This window comes from Micromesistius poutassou, assembly GCF_964030765.1.
Source record: "Micromesistius poutassou genome assembly, chromosome: 21".
NCBI lineage: Eukaryota > Metazoa > Chordata > Actinopteri > Gadiformes > Gadidae > Micromesistius > Micromesistius poutassou.
In genome coordinates, this window is record NC_140291.1 from 9,078,468 (window position 1) to 9,096,335 (window position 17,868).

Below are 17,868 nucleotides of genomic sequence, written 5' to 3' on the forward strand. Positions count from 1 at the left end.
AGATTAATGGCCAGCGTGCTTATAAGGTTGGTTTGGGCAGGGGCTTCTGAATATGTGTTTTCTCACAGATGACTGAAGATGACTCACCTGTGATGGACACGGTTACTGACCCTGGAACAAATTTGACTATGAGTAAGGAAAGCATGTCGGTGGAAGCCACTAGTTCAAACTTAACTGAGAAGAAGCTGTAGGTGTGTGTGTGTGTGTGTGTGGCTGGCAGAAGGTTACTACTCTGAAGGGCCTGAGAATCCATCAAGGGATAATGAAGTGCCCCCTGTGAGGGAACACAGGGAACCTGCATTGATAGCTTCTTCTTAAGAAGTGCATTGAGTCAGTCTGTTGAAGTCCAGCGACAGGAAGTAACCCACAGTTCGCGGGACATCAGCACTCCTGATGTGGAGGTAGATTCAAGCACTGAGGCAGAAAGAGAGGCCAGCCAACCAAAGAGGGAGAAGATGAGTGGTCATAGGCCTGGGGTCAGGTGGCCAGGCGCAGCAGAAGGTAGGACATTGGAAGATGTTAATAGTGATCTGGTTAGAATTCTGGGTCGGCTTAAAGGGATGGCTGAAAGCAAATTAGAGAAAATGGGGCACATTATCTACAGCTACGGTAAAGAAAGATTTGGGATTTTTGAGAAAAGGATGAAACGGAAACATGAGGTAGCCAAATCTAGGCGCCAGCAAGAGATAGACTCATCCAGGAGAGGAAGCAGCTCAAGAAGCAGTGGAGAAAAGGTATAGATGACGAGAAGGAAGGCATTGATTGTCTACAGGCAGATGTGAGGGAGCGGTTGGCAGTGCTAAGAAGAGCAGAAAGTATTAGGAAAAATAGGAAGAAGAAATTGCGAGCTAGAGTCGCATTTTATAAAGATCCATTTACATTTACATTACATTTAGCAGATGCTTTTATCCAAAGCGACTTACAATAAGTACATTTGTCATAAGAAGTGAAACAATATATTGCCGTCGGTACAGTAAATATGTTCATAGAACCAAGTGCAAGTACTAACAATCGCCAGGCTAACCCCATTCCCCGTATACAGCAGTGATAGCTAGCTACTGCAGATACACTGCAGCTACACAACTAAGTACATGCTACACAACATGCATGCACAACACAACATGCTACACAATTAAATACAATGAATGAATACAACCTGCATTAAGTGCGTTCATCTGCATTAAGTGCCAGGACGTACAACAAACAATAGTGCAACAGACAAATAAGGGACTGAATGGCTATGTAGAGTCTAGGTGAACTCTGAACAGGTGGGTTTTGAGTCGTTTGCGGAAGCTGGTGAGCGACTCTGCGGTCCTGACATCAGCAGGTCATTCCACCACTGTGGTTCCAAGATAGAGAAGAGTTGTGATTTAGCTGATCGACCTTTGGTTGCTCTTAGTGATGGCTGTATCAGACTTCCAGCTGAGGTAGTTGAGCGGAGGGATCGAGCTGGGGTGTGTGGTTTGACCAAGGCTTGGAGGTAGGCAGGGGCAGTTCCATCGACTGCCTTGTAGGCCAGTACCATCATCTTGAATCTGATGCAGGCTACTACAGGGAGCCAGTGGAGGTGGCGGAAGAGGGGAGTCACATGGGAGAATTTAGGTAGGTTGAACACGAGGCGCGCTGCCGCGAGATACGCTGCAAAGGTCTAATAGCAGAGACCAGGAGTTCAGCCAGGAGCGAGTTGCAGTAGTCCAGGCAGGAGATGACCAGCGCTTGGACTAGAAGCTGAGCTGCTTCCCTTGTGAGGAAGGGCCGTATCCTGCGGATGTTGTAAAATGCAAATCTGTAGGATCGGGCCACTGCGGTGATGTTGGCGGTGCAACATAACTGGTTGTCTAGTACCACACCAAGGTTTCTGGCAGTTGGAGACGGAGATACAGTGATGTTCTCGACAGTGACCAGTAAGTCAAAGTGTGGGCAATCTTTCCCCGGTACTAGAAGGAGCTCAGTCTTGTTGAGGTTAAGCCTCAGGTGATGGGCAGTCGTCCAAGTGCTGACGTCTGCCAGACATTCAGATATGCGTGTTGCAATCAGGGCTTTGTCAGAGGAGGGGAATGAGAGGAATAGCTGGGTGTCGTCGGCATAGCAGTGATATGAAAAACTGTGTGATGTAATTACAGAGCCTAGAGATCTGGTATAGAGGGAGAACAGAAGGGGCCCCAGTACAGAGCCTTGAGGGACACCAGTGTCAAGTGCGCAAGGTTTGGACAAGGAGCCATTTCATGTGACCTGATAGGTGCGATTCGACAGGTAAGATGTGAACCAGGATAGGGCCGATTCAGCAATGCCAAGGAGGAGGGGGTGAGGATCATGCAGGTCTGGAGTGGAAGGGACAGAGGGAGTCCAAGGAGGAGGAGAGGGAGGATAGCATAGTGTCTGAGGCTTCTTCAGTGGATAGTTGGGAGAATTGTTTGACAGAAGGTAGTGAGGACAGAACAGTTGAGGCAAATGTAGAGGGAGAAAGAGAGATTTCAGGTTACGGCGGCTGGTGACAATGTGAGGGGTAGGGGTAGAGAGGAGAGAGGGAGAGGACTTCAGGGGGAGAGAAAAAGCAACAAAATTATGGTCAGATACGGGGAGCGGGGTGACAGAGAGAGCCGAGGTACTGCAGGACCTTGTGAATATCAGGTCAAGTTGGTTACCAGCCTTGTGTGTGGGGGGAGAAGGGGAGAGTGTCAAGTCAAAAGTGGCAAAAAAGTTGGTTAGTTCAGGTGAGTGTAACTTCTCTGGCAGGATGTTGAAGTCGCCAGGTATAACGAGTGGTGTGCCATCTTCTGGAAAGAAGCTGAGGAGGGCATCCATCTCGTCATAGAAATTGCGGTACAGCGAACGCAATACCGCCCCCGCTGCTCCGATTCTCCGGCCAATCTCACGCTCCATCGTACCCTCACTCGCGAACAAGACCCCGAGGTACTTAAACTCCTTCACTTGGGCTAAGGACTCATTTCCTACCCGGAGAGGGCAATCCACCGGTTTCCTGCTAAGAGTCATGGCCTCAGATTTAGTGGTGCTGATCTTCATCCCAGCCGCTTCACACTCGGCAGCCAGCCGATCCAGTGAGTGCTGAAGGTCACAGGCCGATGATGCCATTAGGACCACATCATCTGCAAAGAGCAGTGATGCGATCCTCAGATCACCGAACTGCAACCCCTCCCCACCACGACTACGCCTCGATATCCTGTCCATGAATATCACAAACAGGATTGGTGACAAGGCGCAGCCCTGGCGGAGGCCAACACCCACCGGGAACGGAACTGATTGGCTGCCGAGAACGCGGACACAGCTCTCGCTTTGGGAGTACAGAGATTGGATGGCCCTGAGGAGTGAACCCCTTACCCCGTACTCCCGCAGCACCTCCCACAGTTTCTCCCGGGGGACCCGGTCATATGCCTTCTCCAAATCCACAAAACACATGTAGACCGGATGGGCATACTCCCAGGCCCCCTCCAGGATCCTTGTGAGAGTGAAGAGCTGATCCGTAGTTCCACGTCCAGGGCGGAAACCGCATTGTTCCTCTTCAATCTGAGGTTCGACAATCGGCCGAACCCTCCTTTCCAGCACCTTAGAGTAGACTTTCCCAGGGAGGCTGAGAAGTGTGATACCCCGGTAATTGGCACACACTCTCCGGTCCCCCTTTTTGAACAGGGGAACCACCACCCCGGTTTGCCACTCCTTTGGCACTGTACCAGACTCCCACGCAATGTTGAATAGGCGTGTCAGCCAAGACAGCCCCTCAACACCCAGAGCCTTTAGCATTTCTGGCTGGATCTCATCAATCCCTGGGGCTTTGCCACTGCTGAGATGTTTAACTACCTCAGTGACTTCCACCAGGGAAATTGACGATGAACCACCATCAACCTCGAGCTCTGCCTCCAACATAGAGGACGTGTTAGTCGGATTCAGGAGTTCCTCAAAGTGTTCCTTCCAACGTTCGACTACCTCCTCAGTCGAGGTCAACAGAGTCCCACCCTTACTGTACACAGCTTGGATGTTTCCCCGTTTCCCCCTTCTGAGGTGTCGGATGGTCTTCCAGAAACACTTTGGTGCCGACCGAAAGTCCTTCTCCATGTCCTCTCCGAACTTCTCCCACACCCGCTGCTTAGCCTCCGACACGGCAGCGGCTGCAGCCCTTCGAGCCCGCCGGTACCCTGCAACTGCGTCAGGAGTCCTCCGGGATAACATACCCCGGAAGGCCTCCTTCTTCAGTCGGACGGCTTCCCTGACCACCGGTGTCCACCACGGTGTCCGAGGGTTACCGCCCCTTGAGGAACCTAAGACCCTGAGGCCACAGCTCACCACCGCAGCTTCAGCAATGGAGGCTTTGAACACCGCCCACTCTGGCTCAATGCCCCCAACCTCCACAGGGATGCTAGAAAAGCTCAGCCGGAGGTGTGAGTTGAAGATCTCTAGGACAGGAGCCTCCTCCAGACGTTCCCAATTCACCCGCACTACCCGTTTGGGCTTACCAGGTCTGTCCAGACTCTTCCCCCATTCCCTGATCCAACTCACCACCAGATGGTGGTCGGTTGACAGTTCCGCCCCTCTCTTCACCCGAGTGTCCAAAACATACGGCCTCAGATCAGATGACACGATCACGAAATCGATCATCGATCTTCGGCCTAGGGTACTCTGGTACCAGGTACACTTATGAGCACCCTTATGTTCGAACATGGTGTTCGTTATGGACAATCCATGGCTAGCACAGAAGTCCAGTAACAAACGACCACTCGGGTTTAGATCAGGGAGGCCGTTCCTCCCCACCACGCCTCTCCAGGTGTCTCCATCGTTGCCCACGTGGGCGTTGAAGTCTCCCAGCAGAACTACGGAGTCCCCTACCGGAGCCCCATACAGGACTCCATTCAGGGTCTCCAAGAAGGCCGAGTACTCTGAACTGCTGTTCGGTGCATATGCACAAACAACAGTCAGAGTTTTCCCCCCCACCACCCTTAGGCGTAGGGAGGCGACCCTCTCATCCACCGGGGTAAACTCCAACACCGCGGCACTCAGCCGGGGGTTTATGAGTATCCCCACACCCGCCCGGCGCCTCACGCCCTGGGCAACTCCAGAGAAGAATAGAGTCCAACCCCTATCCAGGAGTACGGTACCAGAGCTGAGACTGTGCGTAGAGGTGAGCCCCACCAGATCTAACTGGTAGCGCTCCACCTCCCTCACAAGCTCCGGTTCCTTTCCCCACAGTGAGGTAACGTTCCACGTCCCCAGAGCCAGCTTCTGCCGCTCGGGTCTGGTCCGTCGGGACCCCTGCCTTTCACTGCCACCCATGTGGCAGCGCACCCGACCCCAGCGGGTCTCCCTGCAGGTGGTGGGCCCACAGGGCGAAGAGGGGGGGGGTGCCACGTAGCTTGTTCGGGCTGTGCCCGGCCGGGCTCCGTGGCAAACCCGGCCACCAGGCGCTCGCCGGCGAGCCCCTCGTCTGGGCCTGGCTCCAGACGGGGGCCCCGGGCTTCCTCCGGGCAGGGTCTCTCCTCCTCTTTTTGATGTATTCATGGGGTCTTCTGAACCATTCTTAGTCTGGCCCCTCACCTGAGACCACTCTGCCATGGGAGACCCTACCAGGAGCACATGGCTCCAGACAACACAGCCCTCAGGTTCACAGGGACACGCAAACCTCTCCACCACGATAAGGTGACGGTTCCAGGAGAGGAGGCTCCATGCACCAGCAGGTTGCTCGAAAAGTTAAATAGCAATCTGCAATGGGCTACAATGAAGGTGAAGCCAAGTAAGTCTAGGGGCCCTAGTTAGACGGTCTCAAACGCAGACGTGAAGGCGCAAAGTCAAAGTACTTTGTGGGCGGTTCTACAGCGCTGTTGCTATTATGATGGCGAGATAAATGAGCTTTGCGCCCAGCGCAAATCTAAAATGGGTTGGGCTGAAACCTGTAGGTGTGTTTTGGGCGTAACGTGCAATAAACCAATGAGAGTTGGTTTGCATTCTCCGCTGAGACAGATGCATGACCACATGAATTTCAAACTTCAAATGGCTCAGTTTATGGCCAAATAATAGGCATAATTAACACATGGAATAGCGTTTTCTTAACTTCAGAAACACTGATTCGTCATGTAAATTGCGGCAAAGACAACTTAAAACATATATGATATGCGGACGCGGTCCTCGATGGCCGCAACTGTGGGTCTATTTAATGATATGCGGCAATACATTAACAAACATCGTTACCAGTATTGTAGTTGTAGCCAGTCAAAGTTGTCACCATTGGGGCCACCGAAGGAAATTTGGGCGGTCCTGAATGAATGTTATGGTTCCACATTCACACTGACGGCTATTTAAGCATCCAGACGTCTGCCTGGCACCAAGCTGGGTAGCCGTGCCGGATGGTGTGTGGTGTCGGTGCTGGGGAGATTGCAGGGTGACAGTGGGACTTGAGGTAGGCTATATTGCCAGAGCTTAGTTGTAGCTAGTTGTATGTATGAGGCTAAGCAAGTGTATATTACCCCCTTCTTCTAGATCTCGCCACTGCTGCTGCTGTTTTGATTTGTTTTATTTGATTTCCTTTTATTTTACGGTTGTTCGTGTTGTCTTTCTCTTTCTCTTGTTTTCTTATTTTTTATAACAACTTGTGGTGGTTCTGGACTTGGAGGAGCCCAGTGGGGCATCAGCCAGCTACAGGAGGGTTATAGGGCTCGCTTTAGGCTACTACCCCTGTGCCGCTTTTTATTTTTGCTGTGTGTGTGTTGTGTGCGTTTTATAGGCCTGGGTGTGAAAGTGAGTAACCTAGCGAGCTAGCTCCCCCCCGACACTGTTCACGGTTGTCGCCACTTGCCAGCCATCTCATGTTGTTATGATAAATATGTTAAATAAATATAATTGTTTTGGGTACAACTCACGTCTCCGTCTCATTGGCGAAAACTGCGTATTTGGGGAACCCGGTTTCAATTACACACACATTTGGTTAATTAGTCCTTGAAAATAACACACTCAAGGTGGCGTTGTCGATAACATTAGTCGCAGTTGGACTCCTTGCCACGCCCCGGTTACATATATACATTATCGTTATCGACTTGTGTTCATAATATGCATGTGTACCCCCGTTAATATACATTGCCATGGACTGTATTATGTGTTACGTGTTTAGTTTGCGTGTGTTTAAACAGATGGGTGCGCACACACACGCGCACCAAGCATCATCCGCATTCATTCATTCTTTTAAACACTCACTCGCGGTAAAACAGTTTTCTCACGATCAAATACTCATCAATCCTAAAAGTAATGGGCTTGCACACAATGTCTGTGTCAAGAACATTTGCTGTACGGTGTTTGCAGATGCATTAATTTAAAAGTACAACTTACCGCTGTATCAGCTGTTCTTTCCCAAATCATTTAACCAACCATTTACCATTTACCATCTCCTAGCAACCCTGACAGCTGCGGTTCAAACTGGACAGCGGAGGAGAAATATGGAGCCAGAAATTATAATTTTATTTGTTATGTTTTATCTTTTATTGGAGGAGTGGGAGAAGATTCACCGCCGGAGCCGGCGGATGAAGAGGAAGGTTATACGTCTAGCATTAATGTCATTCAACTTTGACAATAAAGTTACATATTTAAAATGGTCCCAACCTTACTTTTATATAAAAAAATGTTTTTACATAGTTTTGTCATCAAATATGTATTCGCTGCAGCTGCCGCTTCTGAAAAAAATCCGTCGTGCAATGAATCTTGGGATACGTTGGGCTGTGAAGGATCCACCCGGTGCATATCTCGGCCGCATTTGAAGGAGCTGTTATGTTATTTTTAATCCAGGAAAGGCCGCAGAGACAGGATCGCTTTTAACTCACTTAATTTGGTAAAGGTTTTGGTCTATTGTCTATGGTCTATGAAACAAAAGGAGAGGAATAGTATATAACACGAGCGGAGCGTCTCTAAGCTTTACATCTACGATACGCCGCCCAAGAGATTCTGCCTTCTGATAGCGGAATCCGAGTTTAAATAGGCAGGGGTGTTCTGTGGCTTTAAAAGCCCGCCCCCTGACCATGCGCAAATGTTGCAGCCCTACCGTATGTGCTCAGTGCTGCTCCCTGTGGCTATGGGAGAATATTACCTCTTAACCATTATATGTGCTTGGTGCTGCTCCCTGTGGCTATGTGAGAATATTACGGCTGAAATATATTACAGAGCCTTCAAAATGGGACAGCCTTGACGTGCCGCTGTGACGTAAGTGGTCTTCAAATGTGTCCTTCGAAGGATGCAGCCCCTGAATTGAGCCGCAGCCATAGTTAGCACTAGGCTTAGACCGGATATGCTATTGTGGTCGGACTTGGAGAAGATTGTTTATTTCATTGAACTTACAGTTCCTTGGGAAGACAGAGTTGAAGAAGCCAATGAGCTTAAGAAAGCGAAGTATGCTGAAATGGCTGGAGAGGCAGCACAGCGAGGCTGGAGTACGCGACTAAGGCCTATAGAAATCGGCGCACGGGGGTTCGTGGCTAGATCTGCTACTAGCTTGCTGTCTGAACTGGGCATTTGTGGATAAAGTCTGAGGCAGGCGGTTAGTAACATGTCCTTGGCAGCAGAACGAGCAAGTGAATGGCTGTGGGTAAGGAGAAAACATACTTCCTGGGGTGCAAGCTAAGGTAAGCCAGCTGACTAATGTGCTAATGTGTTTGTTTGATCAGGGTTAGGGGTATGGCTAGGGGTATGATGCAGTAAAGAGAGTATTTAGATGCAGCACCACATTGGTGACTCCAGGACGCTGGTTTCATTGTTAATTCCAGGAGCTGATGGTAGCCACTGTTTTTCCCGTACTTAAAATTGTTTAGCTCTGTATGCCTTATCATTGTGTAAGATCACCTCCAACTTATGTGGTTTATTTATTTATTTTCTTGTTTTGTTTTGATGAGGTTTGTTTGTTTCTTTCCTTTTCTTAGTCAGCCGGGGCTGGGAGAACGTAGAGGGTAGGATAGCATATATATGTTCAGCGCAGTGGGTCTGTGTTGGCGGTAGCCACTGCTGTCGGTACTGAGGCCTTTACTAATCTGTTGTGTGCAGTGATATTAACCTACTGGTTGTGTTGAAATTGCAGTGGATTAATTGTAACATTCATGTTGTGTGGTATATTATTAACTGTGTGACTAGGCACATTATAGCCCTGTCGTGGTATAGTGTGTAGCTGTCTCTTTCTCTGGGTAATTCTACTCTCGGCTGGCGGACCCTTTCCCTCACCCTTATAGAAGTAATTGTGCCCATTTGTGGGGTGATTATCGTATATTTTACTTTTCTTTTTGTAGCAAAGACAAACTTAGTTAAAGTGCATTATTTTTGTACATCGTCTCCTCCCTCATTCATTCAATTGAATATCTGATAGAGAGAATACTGTATTACACCTTAGGTCGGGAACTCTGATACTTATTGAGTTAAGTTAAAATGAGGAATAAAATATAACAATTATATGTAAGATAAAGTAATGTAAATTAGGCAGTAGTTACGATGGACAAACATGGATGTTGTAATGAGAAGTTATTCTGCCATCCATTTGTATGGTACGCCGGTACGTCCGACCTGCTCTAGCGAGAACGTGACATAATTTCCTGGCTTGTAGCACATAGCGTTCCCGTTTGTCATTGGCTAGTCATTAAAGTAATTAAAGTTAATTCCCTAAATTATAGAACAAGGCAGGTTGGATGTTGCTTATGCATTTTGAAATCATCATCACTCAATTGGGATTAATGGCAAACAATTCATCATTTGGCATAGTTATTTGATAGACTATATACAGAATCCTTTCACTTTCACGAATTTACACGATCGGCTATTTTTTGCCAGCACGCCTCCCTAGCCATATATGTGCAATTGTGTTGCCCCTAGCTGTTATCAGATTTTTAAACTCCTCATAGGAGTTAATTATGACTATATGTTCCTCTTGAGTGAAATAGACTGCTCTTGCTCTATCCATTTTGTAAAGGTGAGTAAAATGACGCGATAAACGCCCCTTTCACGTGAACGTGCGTTGAACCTAAAGCGGAAAACTTGGCTAGACTAATCGAATCCCAAGTGAGTGTCGTAGGACCTAACATCGCCATAACAACCACTGGGCAAATTCAAGACGACGACAACACAGTAAACAAATGAAAAAAGTACAACAACCCGATGCTGCGAGCTGAGTCCACCAGTAAACCCGCCCATGTGCACCACCAAAGGGCGGTTATCAAATGTCACAACACAAGGAGGAGGTCGACCGATGTGTTCCTTGGTTTTGGGGGTGAGAACACAAAGCTGTCTGTGTATGTAGAGAGTGAGCACACATGCGACCGGTCACAATACTTAACAAGGAAAATTATTTTGACCAGGTAGCGATTAAGGGATTGCGCCAAACCTCTTTCTTGCACCTCCAGGATCTGGAGATTTTAAAACATGCCGAAATCTCTGCAGATGCCGGCAATGCAAATATTGTGCGTGATTTGTCAGAAAAGCAAGGCGTGCATGATTTATTTTGATCAGATTTTCACGCCTACTTTGAGACCAGTCTATAACTGCATTAGGAGTATAAAACAAGTTTACATGGATGAGGCGTCTCGCACAGGGACACCTCGACACTTAGCTATGAGGAGCCTTGGATCGAACTAGCAACCTTCCGGGTAGCAGTCAACCTTCTCTACCCCCTGAGCTACTGTCGCCCCCTTTTTTGTCTGCAAATTTTGTCTGCAAAGCACCTCTTCAGCCTCAGCCCACCAAAATACAATTTCATCTTTTTACATATACGCTGCCCGCTTTCCTCAGAACAGGATCATGGCAACAATCAAAGCTTGGTTTAAGAGCAGAAGCTGAAGGCTGCAGAAGGCTGCAAGGGTCACTGCTGAGTGTGAAAAGGACGATTAACATATTGATTATCAGCTTCAAAGGTTACATTGACATGGGGGGAAGCTTCATGGACAATGGACGGCTGAATGCAAAGATCATATAGTAAGCAGGAGGAACATTTAGACTTTATAATTCCATATCATACAGTTGTCTTAGGGTTAATGAAAATACTTAAAGGGCCCCTATTTTACCACCAGTTTTAAGCTTGGTTAGTCATTACAAAACATATCAAATTAATTTTCATCATTAGACCTCCTCAAAATCAGCTATATGATTATATGCAACATTCAGTTTGGGTGGTTCTCGAGACTAGTGGACACTCTTACGTTTGTCACTTGTGGATGCCTATTTCTACATGGCTTACTTCTAGCTGGATTAAACAGGGGCCTCTAACCCTGTACTCCCAGAGGTGTGATGGGATGGAGAGTGATGGTCAAGCCCTACAGGTGAACACCAGGTGAGAACAAACCCTGAGGATGAGGCAGCTTCCACATTGAGAAAAGGTCTCCTCATCCTCTTTCCCCCTCTCTCATCCTCTCTTTCTCTCTTCCACCACACTATCCTACATATTTACTTTCAACCTTATTCTTTCACTCTCCCATCCCTCTCCCTTATCCTCTTCTCTCCCTCTCTCCTTAAACCATGATGAGGCACGCTGAGAGACACATCGAGGGAGGGTTGTGGGGGGGTGGGGGGGGTGGAGCTGAGCGGGAAGTAGCAGTAGTGTGGGAGTGCATGTGAGTACTACGAACAAATGTATGTGTGTATATTTGCACTGTTAAATGGACTGCATTTATAAAGCGCTTTTCTAACCAGTGGCCCCTCAAAGAGCTTCACAATACTGCAGAACATTCACCCATTCATGCACACATTCACACACCAACGGCGGTGTCAGCCATGCAAGGCGACAGCCAGCTCGTCAGTAGCAGTCAGGGTGAGGCATCATACTCAGGGACGGCTCGACACTCTAGGTAGGAGGAGCCAGGGATTGAACCAGCAACCTTCCGGTTACCAGTCAATGCTCTCTACCTCCTGAGCCACATGCCGCCCCCTGTGCATATACATTACATGTCTTTCTCCATGGGCGTCGTACCCACACTGGGGAAAGGGTTAAGATGGAAAACTAAATCTGATTCTCTGCGTCACCCACTGGTTTGCCTCTGCCGTATTGACCGTTGCTTATGTAGGCTGTAGGCAACCAGGGGGGCCACACCGAGGTCAAGCCTTTATATACGTCTCTCGTTACATAACCCTAAAGCCCCCCTCGCAGCCCACAGCTGTTACGCACGTATAGACATATAGATTGATAAATCAAACATGTTTATGGATCGATGCGTGGATGGCACGCAATCAGCCACCCACGTTGTCAGGCACGTGACATCTGACGAGAGCGTGCACGTGCATAGGCACACGTGCAATGTGCACGCGCGCATGTGCGTATCCAGGGGAGCATCTGTGTGCTCATGTGTGTGACCGTGGGCATGCACCCTTATTGTATGAGGGGGTATGATGCTGAGTGGAGGGGCTTCCTGTCTTGTGGTCTTAGCTGAACCCGGGCAACCCCAAAACCCCCTCTGTATCATTGTGGTTGTGAATTGAACTATAAACTAACATCAACATTAAGTATCTGGATTGTGTGTGTGTGTGTGTGTGTGTGTATAAAGGTCACCAGTTTGTTGACTCTTTGTGTGTGTGTGTGTGTGTGTGTAAAGCCAAGCCGTTTCTAGTGCACTGCCGTCCATTAGACGCGACGGGTTCCACCTGAGGCTGGGCAGAGTGGCGCAGCCCGATGCTTTTGTAAGCCAAAGATGGGCTGAGTTTATCCAAATGGACGGGACCATCTCGGAGGGGAGACAGAGATGGGTTGGCCCCCCAAGTGAAATCTACCTGATGTTAAAAAGGGGTGACTAGAAAGCTGCTCTAAGATTTAAAATGTATTTTTTGTATAAGCTTCTAAAAGATGATAGGGCTTTTGAAGAACGAGAAAGTGGAAAAAGGAAAGTAAAGAGAAAAAGGTAGAATGGAAGCAAGGGGGCGGTTAGAGAAGGTACTGGACTTTGCATAACATAATTATGTTCTGCTGTCTATATTGGTATATAAGGTCAGAGTTTGCTGTCAGGAGTGCTAATTTTCACCTCAGGACCCAGGATTATATTTTTGTTCTTCCATTTCAAAGATGGCTCAGTAGGTTGTTCTAGGATTATTATCCTACATTTACAGGACGCAGATCACTTAGCAGAAAGAGAGGAGGGACTGATTCAAGAGAAAGAAAAAGGAAAGGAGAGAGCAGAGAATGAATAAAGAGATGTTGAGAGATTGTTTGAAGCCCTTTCCTACTCATCCCTGTTCCTCCTCCATCTATTAGATCCCAGAACCAAGGGAGGAGGATGAGCGAGTGATGGAGGAGCCCAGTGATGGACAGAGCTAGATAGAGGACTGTGGAATGTAGGGGGGGTTGATCAATGGTTACAGAGATGAGACACTGGGCGGGATTCTATTGAAGAGGTTGAACAAAAAGAAACCACTTTGAGGAACCTACACACGAGAGAGCGAGATAGGGAGAGAGCAAGCAAGAGGGAGAGAGGTGGGGAGAGAGGGGATAGTTGAAATGGAGAGAGATAGGGAGAGGGAGAAACAGCGATTGGGAGAAAGGGAGAGAGATCAGGATAGATCAGAGTGATTCAGATTAACATGATGAATATTCTGATGGGACAATATAGGAAAGGATGATCCACAAACAGACCAGGAGTTTGGATATGTGCTGTGAATAACGAGAAGAAAAGTGATGGATGGGGAACTAGGGCCTCAGAGACGTCCACAGAGGATGATGAAGATGGGGATGGAGGGGAAGAGGAGGGATTCATTGGTTTTCATGCCACCGATGTCGCTCCTGATTGGTGTCTGAAGAACTTTGTTCAAGGTTGGAGCTTTGGACTTCTAACCCTGGTTTCAAAACACATGAATCTAAATTCAGAAACAGCTTCCAAACACACTAGCTGCGAAGGAGACACCATTACAAGGAGATATCACTTGGCAAAGGTTCAATGCCATGTGATGTGTGTCCTTTAGAATGACCGAATTATCACTTACCGGTGTGTAACCAAAGGAGGTGACCCATGAAGTTCTTTTGAGTGTAAAGGTTGCTCTTTAACCTAAGGACAAAGTGTGTATGTGTGTTGCTGTGTCATTATGTGAATTTACACATTCTTATGTAGTTAAACGCAACCACACTTAGTGTTATGTAACTCAGAGTAAGATAGATTGGGAAGGGAGTAATAAGTGAGTATTTGTAGTAGATTTGTAGAATTTGTCCAGTCAGATGAAAACATTTTGTTTTATTATTAGATAACAATTTAACTCAGATGTAGGAAGACATTTTGAGATGGATTGTCAATTGTCCTTGTTTTATTGTGTGTTTATTTCATATATAGGTCATGCTTACAAGCAAAACAAATTCACATGATGGGTGGCAGAAAATAAACAACAAAATCATGACCAAAAAAAAGGAAAAATAGGGAGAAATTAAATAAATCAATTAGTTATGTGTAGAAAATAGTACTGAACACAAATGAATGGAAATATGAATAGATGGACACATGCATACATATATTTAGCCTGCACTGCTTTGCACACACAAAACACACTCACCTACACACACACACACACACACACACACGCATAGATTAAATATCCACTCACGGCATCATACGGCACACAATGCACACACAACAAAATAAACATACATCCTTGTCCCTTTCATCAAATCTATCGCAGGATTTCTCCACTTTCACCAGACACAGAATCCAGGTGGAATAACCACCCCTTGCTCTGCCTGGTCTTCAGACATAATGAAGTCAAACTGCGCTAAGTTGGCTAAATAAAGTTTAGTTCCCTCTGAAGACCATCTGGTGTCTACACTATGTCTCAGTAGAGCTGGTAAAATGGGAACCAAACAAAGCAAAGCTACAGTTACAGACGGAGCGTCGATCAAAACCTGAAGCTCTGTCGTGACCTCAGGATGACTGTAACCTTGTTAAAAGAGAATAAATGACCCCCTTATACAGTATAAAACATGAAGGCAAAGACACTGTCGGACTTGGTTTCCTGCAGTGCAATTGGTTTCCAATGCCCTGTTGGGTTTCTCAGTTATCTGAATAGAATGAACTCCTTTAGAGTGATCAGAGGAGGAATCAACGGTGGTTAGCTGGTGTTATGCGACACACATTGATCGAGACGTGTTCAACAGGCATGCACACACACGCACGCACATGTTTAAACACATCTACGTAGACGCACATCCAACACAGTAGTGTTATTTAGGACAATGCACATCACAGTTGTGAAAGTTAGAGAAGAGACATGCACCAACATGGAACACATAATGCCTTGGACACACACACAAAAGATAATAAATTAAAGCAAAACTATGCCACACACACAATACCCAGAGGAGTGTAAATTAGTAAACAGACATGCACTAACATTGATTAAGAAACACAAATACCTTTCTCACACACACACACACACACACTCTCCATCCCCGCTACACTCACCTGGTGTTGCTTAGGTCACGGTGGGCGTACCCCATCCCTCCTGCTCCTCCTCCTGCTCCTCCTGCTCCCCCACCGGCCCCCCGGCTCTTCTCCAGGCCCAGCTTGGTGAAGATCCCTACCAGCACCATGACGGCCACCACGCCGCAGATGATGTACACAATGAGGTGGGTGCGGTCACTGTCCTGGCCGCCCTGGCCCTCGGTCACAGCGGCCACCGGCTTGCCGGTGTTGGCCCAGATGGGTGTGTCGTAGTTGGAGCAGATGCTCTGGTCCAGCCGCTGCTGGCGGAACTGGCAGCAGAAGCGGTAGAAGCACGTCCCGCAGCAGTAGAGGAAGACGCCTGCGTTGCAGTTGAAGGGCGGGTCCCACTGGCCCATCACGTCGTAGTAACCCTGGCAACGGGTGCCGCCGGACGGCGGGAGGTCCTCGTCATCCCCGTCGCCCCCGCTGGCGGGCGTGGAGAGGCCGGTCTCCGGTGAGGGGGCGTCGCTCCCCGTCGTGAAGACGCTGGGCACCAGCATCTGATTGGTGGGTGACGGCGGCGAAAGCAGCTCGCCATTGTTGTCGTCGCCACCGGTGGTGGTCGTGACCGGGAGGTCCTGAGCAAGGGCGGGGTCCGGGGAGGCGAGGAGGAGGAGGAGGAGGGCGTTGACAGGGAGGAGGAGGAGGAGCCAGCGGGGGATGCTGATGGCCACAAGGGGGGCTCTGATGTGAGGAGCCATCGCTGGCGTCTGACCTGGAGCTTCCGACAGAGTCAGGATTAGGAGACAGTGGAAACATTAGTGTCACTGAACATTACACACTGGGTTCATTGTAAGGTTGTCTCTTTATATGACCACTGCCTTTCAAAGATCCTTCCTCATAACTCTCTTGATGTTATGTCACTGCTACAGTCTGTCCAAATAATGAGAAGATTTACCATTTGAAGAAGATAGTATGATGATTTTATAAATAAACCAATTATGCAACAGTCCCTGTCAGTCTTGTTATAACGGCTATTCCTGCTTTTGAGGTACTCATTTACAATGGAGCTGAGTTGTAAATATTACCATTCATAAATCACCCATCATCAATTGTGTGGTAAGTTGCTCAGACCAAACATCATTGATTTCAGCTGGGAGTTGGAATAAAATGGAACTGTATTGATCCAGCAAATGTAGGCCATCAATAATGGAAAGAGAGCAGGGGACAGCTTAACTAGGTCACTCTGGACCGCTAAACATGCCCACAATCCCCACTCCAGCAAACATTCCTACGCTCATTTACAGGTGGATTCAACCTGTTTAGCCTAACATCCAGTTATCTCTTGGGAAAAGAGTAATCTACCCCTTTCAATGTTATGAAAATCTGAAGAAGAGTTCATTTAATACAAAACATTTTGTATAACTTCTCATTATATATATATATATATATATATAAATATATCAACATTTTGCATGTACTTGACAATGACAACTTCAAAAAACGTTAACGTTCAACTCTAAATTCAATTTTCTAAACCCCACTCCCAACCTCTCACCTCTTGTTCGCCTCCTTCTGAACGTCAGTCGTCAGTCAGAACAGTCAGAACTCTTGGTTTTTAAGGTATTTTTAATCGTCTTTAGACAGAAGCGCAAACTTTACTGGGCTGCATGGTTTGTCTTTTCCTTTTCACCTCCTCTGCGATCCCTCTCAAATCCTTCTCTTTTTTTCTTTCTCTCTCATGCGCTCTCCATCTTTTCTGACACACAGCTAACCCTCACAAAAAGTAGTTTATCCTTTTTCTCTCTTCTTTTTTCTCACTTTTTCCTTTCTTGTGTTCCCTTCTTTCTGTTCACTTCGTCTCCAGACTTAAGACAGCTGTTCTATTTTCCCAATGAAACTGAGTCAGTCCAATACATCAGATATAATCCCACCAGGAAGCTTTGAGTTCACAACGAGGCAGCAAGTCCCAACAACGTTGCTCTCTGTCCTCACATCGAGGGAATGTGTGTGTGTGTGTGTGTGTGTGTCGAGGTGATGTTAGGGATAGTGAGAGGCAGACAGATAGATGTAGAGCGCGTCCGCAGCACAAAGAGCTCTCCGTCACACGCAACAGTTCAGACTCTAATGACACTTCCCTCCCTTGCAATCTCCTCCCCTCCTCTGCCCTCCCCTCTCAACTCCTCCCCCTCTTCTGCTCCATCCACTCTCTCCTCCCACCCCCTCCACTCTCCTCCCCACCTCTCATATGCACCATAGATAGGAAGGGAGAGAGAACAATAAAAGTTTGGTAGACAGAGCAAGGCACATCTATTTACTGTTTACTTTGAGCCCGGAGAGGGGAACATGGCTACTAAGAGAGAGAGAGAGAGAGAGAGAGAGAGAGAGAGAGAGAGAGAGAGAGAGAGAGAGAGAGAGAGAGAGAGAGAGCGAGAACTTGAATCATAACACACTGAATGATGTGCAGTATGTAAGTTTTGTGTGTCTGTGTGTATCTGCAGTATGTAAATTTGTGTGTATA

At 47.6% G+C, this 17,868-nt stretch overlaps 1 protein-coding gene across 1 annotated transcript in view; it reads right to left on the minus strand.

Moving 5' to 3' along the window:
* LOC311366815 (protein shisa-8-like) overlaps positions 1–16,636 on the minus strand; it is a gene marked incomplete at both ends in the record, with an annotated part of 33,076 nt that extends 16,440 nt beyond the window's left edge. The window contains 2 exons of the mRNA XM_084485586.1: positions 15,387–15,985; positions 16,616–16,636. Coding sequence (XP_084341712.1) covers positions 15,387–15,985; positions 16,616–16,636 — 620 coding nt within the window. The remainder of the gene's footprint in view (positions 1–15,386; positions 15,986–16,615) is intronic.
* Positions 16,637–17,868: the final 1,232 nt, after the last annotated feature.